The sequence below is a fragment of the Littorina saxatilis genome, linkage group LG7 (genome assembly GCF_037325665.1).
Source record: "Littorina saxatilis isolate snail1 linkage group LG7, US_GU_Lsax_2.0, whole genome shotgun sequence".
In the NCBI taxonomy this organism is placed as follows: domain Eukaryota; kingdom Metazoa; phylum Mollusca; class Gastropoda; order Littorinimorpha; family Littorinidae; genus Littorina; species Littorina saxatilis.
Genome location: NC_090251.1, coordinates 6,059,524 through 6,063,604, shown reverse-complemented (window position 1 = coordinate 6,063,604; position 4,081 = coordinate 6,059,524). Strand labels below are relative to the sequence as shown.

General features: G+C 41.6%; 1 protein-coding gene across 1 annotated transcript in view; it reads left to right on the top strand.

Annotated features, from left to right (window-relative positions):
- Positions 1-3,819, top strand: part of LOC138972045 (uncharacterized) — a 48,322-nt gene extending 44,503 nt beyond the window's left edge. Inside the window, exons 2-3 of the mRNA XM_070344885.1 lie at positions 1,946-2,055; positions 3,791-3,819. Of these exons, the coding sequence (XP_070200986.1) occupies positions 1,946-2,055; positions 3,791-3,819 (139 nt within the window). The remainder of the gene's footprint in view (positions 1-1,945; positions 2,056-3,790) is intronic.
- Positions 3,820-4,081: the final 262 nt, after the last annotated feature.

Here is a 4,081-nt window from a genome sequence, read left to right as displayed (position 1 = left end):
ATTGCCAGTGGTTATCAAACCGGGACTCGTGTGGTTATCAGCACGGAACCCGTGTTTCAAAGCATGGCTCCCTGGGTTGATTGTGCACTTATTTTCTCACTACCAAAATGATGACAAAAACGATGTTTGATGGTTTGTTGACAGACCAGCTTTTTTGTCGGTTTTTGTTTCATATTTATTAACCGCGGCCTTTGGAAACAAAAGACGATATGCTCCCCCTCCGACCGACAAAAAAGCTGGTCTGTCAACAACCCATCAAACATCTTATAATGTTATATTTGGATTAAAAACAATCTCTGAAAATGAAATATATAAAAATTCTGATCAAAATGAAATTTCCGAAATCGATTTAAAAACAATTTCATCTTATTCCTTGTCGGTTCCTGATTCCAAAAACATATAGATATGATATGTTTGGATTAAAAACACGCTCAGAAAGTTAAAACGTAGAGAGGTACAGAAAAGCGTGCTATGCAGCACAGCGAAACCACTACTGCGCTGAACAGGCTCGTCAGTTTCACTCCGTTATGCACAAGCGGCGGACTACGGTCATTGTGAAAAAATGCAGTGCGTTCAGTTTCATTCTGTGAGTCCCACAGCTTGACTAAATGTTGTAATTTCGCCTTACGCGACTTGTTCTTCTTCTTCTTCTTCTTCTTCTTCTTCTTCTTCTTCTTCTTCTTCTTCTTCTTCTTCTTCTTCTTCTTCTTCTTCTTCTTCTTCTTCTTCTTCTTCTTCTTCTTCTTCGTTCATGGGCTGAAACTCCCTCGTTCACGGACGCTTTTACACGAGTTGGTTTTTAATGTATGACTGTTTTTACCCCGCCATTCAGGCAGCCATACGCCGCTTTCGGGGGAAGCATGCAGGTATTTTTTTGTATTTCTGTAACCCACCGAACTCTGACATGGATTACAGGATCTATTCCGTACGCACTTGTTCTGGCGTGTACACGAGAAGGGGGATAAGGAACTAGCAGGTCTGCACACAAGTTGACCTGAGAGATCGGAAAAATCTCCACCCTTAACCCACCAGGCAGCCGCGGCCGGGATTCGAACTCACGACCCTCGATTAGGAGGCCGATGTTTTATCCACAAGGCAACTGCGCCCGTCCGATCCTTTCAAGTGCTGAGGTGGCTTGTTGTTGAGTCCCCCCCCCCCCCCCCCCCCACACGTATTTGGCTATTCGGGATCGATTTAAGTTTGTTTTCTTTCTCAGTTAACATGGTAATCTATGTGTTTGAAACTGTTTACTCTGTCACAGTGACGTGAGGAAGGTTTGGAAAAGATCAGATCTTTTCACCCATTCAACTTCAAATCTTGTCAAACAAAAACCACCTGGATATCCTTTAAACAAGTTCAAACAAATCTTTTCCGGGGATACGTCTCGGATTCAAGTCCTGAGAATTGTCATCTAGCGCGAGTTAGACTGGTAATAAAATGCATTGATGGATTCGTTAGCCTTGGAAACCTTGACTCTTCTTTCTTCTTTTTCGAAATGCAGTTGTAAAGAGCTTTACCTACGTGATTTTAACACTTTACTCACTTGCAGATATCACGCAATCCTTCAATTTAAGCATGTTTAATCTTGTTAATCACAAACGAACTTTTCACTGAAAATGTGTAAAATGTGTAATATGAAGTACCGTAATGACGTTATTGTCGTCACATTTTGGGACTTAGTCTTAAGTGTCATGACGCTGTACAATTGAGTTTGATTTGACTTAATGTTTCTCCGATTCAGACTAACGTGTCATGTGCCAGCGTTTACCTTATTTACGGTGATATCCCATGCTAAGACTACGTTTTCCCACCATCCTGTGACGTCAAATTCACACCAGTATAACGTCTGTTTAACATTGTGACGTCACATTCTCTGATTTTGACGTCAAAATAATACCGGTATGACATCTATTTAACATTGTGACGTCACCCTCTGTGATTGCAGTTTGACGTCAGTGGACTCAGCCTGTGACGCCAAGATCAGTCTAGGAGTCCTGGTGACGTATTTGCAGCACACCACTCCTGACGTCATCTTGGGACCACCGTGCACAGTTGGTGAGTCCTTTTTGTTCTGTGGTGTTCGTCACGTTCATCTTCACCACTTGTATAAACTTGGTATTTATATCATATCGTCATGGGAGGTCACCCTCATGGAAGTTCGGGCTGCTTTCTCTCTGGGGAAAGCGAGCTGCCATACAGTACGGCGCTGCCCATTTTTTTCTTTTTTCCTGCATGCGTATATTCATGTTTCAATCCCTGAGCATTTTGCTGTGAACGTAAGATCTTTATCGTGCGCATGCATGCACACAGGGGTGTTTTGACAACTAATATAATCTGCTCAAAGTTGAATCTGGGAAATAAATCCCTCGCCGAACGGACATAGCTCTCGCCGATAGTGACAACTAATTTCAAGACAGCGCCGCTACCGACAGGTCACTCACTCAGCTATATCCCATATACTTCATACTGTATACTGTCTGTGGTATCGTCTGTAGGCCTACGTTTGTATGTACATTCATTAAAATGGCAAACAGGTAAACTCACAAAAATAAAAATTATAATCTAACAGCAGAGGAGAGATGGTGGGAGGAGAGAGAGAGAGAGAGAGAGAGAGAGAGAGACAGAGACAGAGACAGAGACAGAGACAGAGACAGAGACAGAGACAGAGAGACAGAGAGAGAGAGAGAGAAACTGAAACTGAAACTGAACTTTATTACCAAAGGATTGAGAGAGAGAGAGAAAGAGAGAGAGAGAGAGAGAGAGAGAGAGAGAGAGAGAGAGAGAGAGAGAGAAACAGACAGAAAGAAAGACAGACAGAAACAGACAAACAGAAACAGACAGACAGACAGACAGACAGACAGAGAAGACAAAGGCAGACAGACAGGCACAGACAGACAGACAGACAGACAGACAGACGGACAGACGAAGACAGAGTCAGAGAGTCAGAGAGTCAGAGAGAGAAGGTGTTGTAATTCTGCCTGTTTCGCGTTTGCTGTCACCACGTGTATCTGTGCGCACGTGCATTCAAATCGGATCCGTAATTTTGTGAGTGTGTCTTCGCAAATATGGAAGCCGGAAAATCGAACGACAAGCATCACCTCACAAACATGGCACGGGTTTTCACAGAGACTTGAAACAGCTGTAGGACTGAACCAGTTACCACCGGCTGTTTCCAGTGGCCAATGCCCACTCCCCCCCTCCCCCCAAATTAATTGTAATCTTATATGTTATTTTAATTAGGCACCGAACCGACAAGGAATGAGATGAAATTGGTTTTAAATCGATTTGGGAAATTTAGTTTTAATCATAATGTTCATATCTTATATTTTCAGAGCTTGTTTTTAATCCAAAGATAACATATTTATATGTTTTTTTGAGTCAGAAAATGATGAAAAATAAGAATTTTCAGATTTTTCATTAATTAATTGTTTTAACTTCCAAGCTGAAATGCAATACCAATGTCCGGCCTACGTTGAAGATTGCTTGACCAAACTTTCAATCCATCTAAAAACTAGTTTCATTTAGGTCCACCACAGTAAAATATGAACAGGCCGGTGTAACAGGCCATTTTGACACATAGGTCATTCTGGGCTAGCTGATTTTGACCGGGAGGTCATTCTGGGCTAGCCAATTTTGACCCCCCCCCCCCCCCCAGTCAGTTTTGACCCCCCCTCAAACTTCAAAAAAATAAAAAGTTTCGACGCTTCCCTTCAAACTTCAAGAATAAGTACATCAGGACTTCACATGACGAAATGTATGCATATATGTATGCATCTATGTATCTCAACAGGTTTGCGGGGATGTGTCATTCTGGGCTAGGCCAGTCAGTTTTGACCCCTTCTTCAAACTTCAAGAATAAGTACTTTAAGACCTTTTTAAACGAATTAAATGTAAATGTGGACACATCCCCCCAAACCTGTTGAGATACATAGATGCATACATATATGCATATATTTTGTCATGTGAAGTCCTAATGTACTTATTCTTGAAGTTTGAAGGGAAGCGTCGAAACCTTTTTTCTGTAGACAAAAAATGTTAAGTTTTTTTTCGATTTTTTCATGTAATTTTTTTTCTCTCCAAT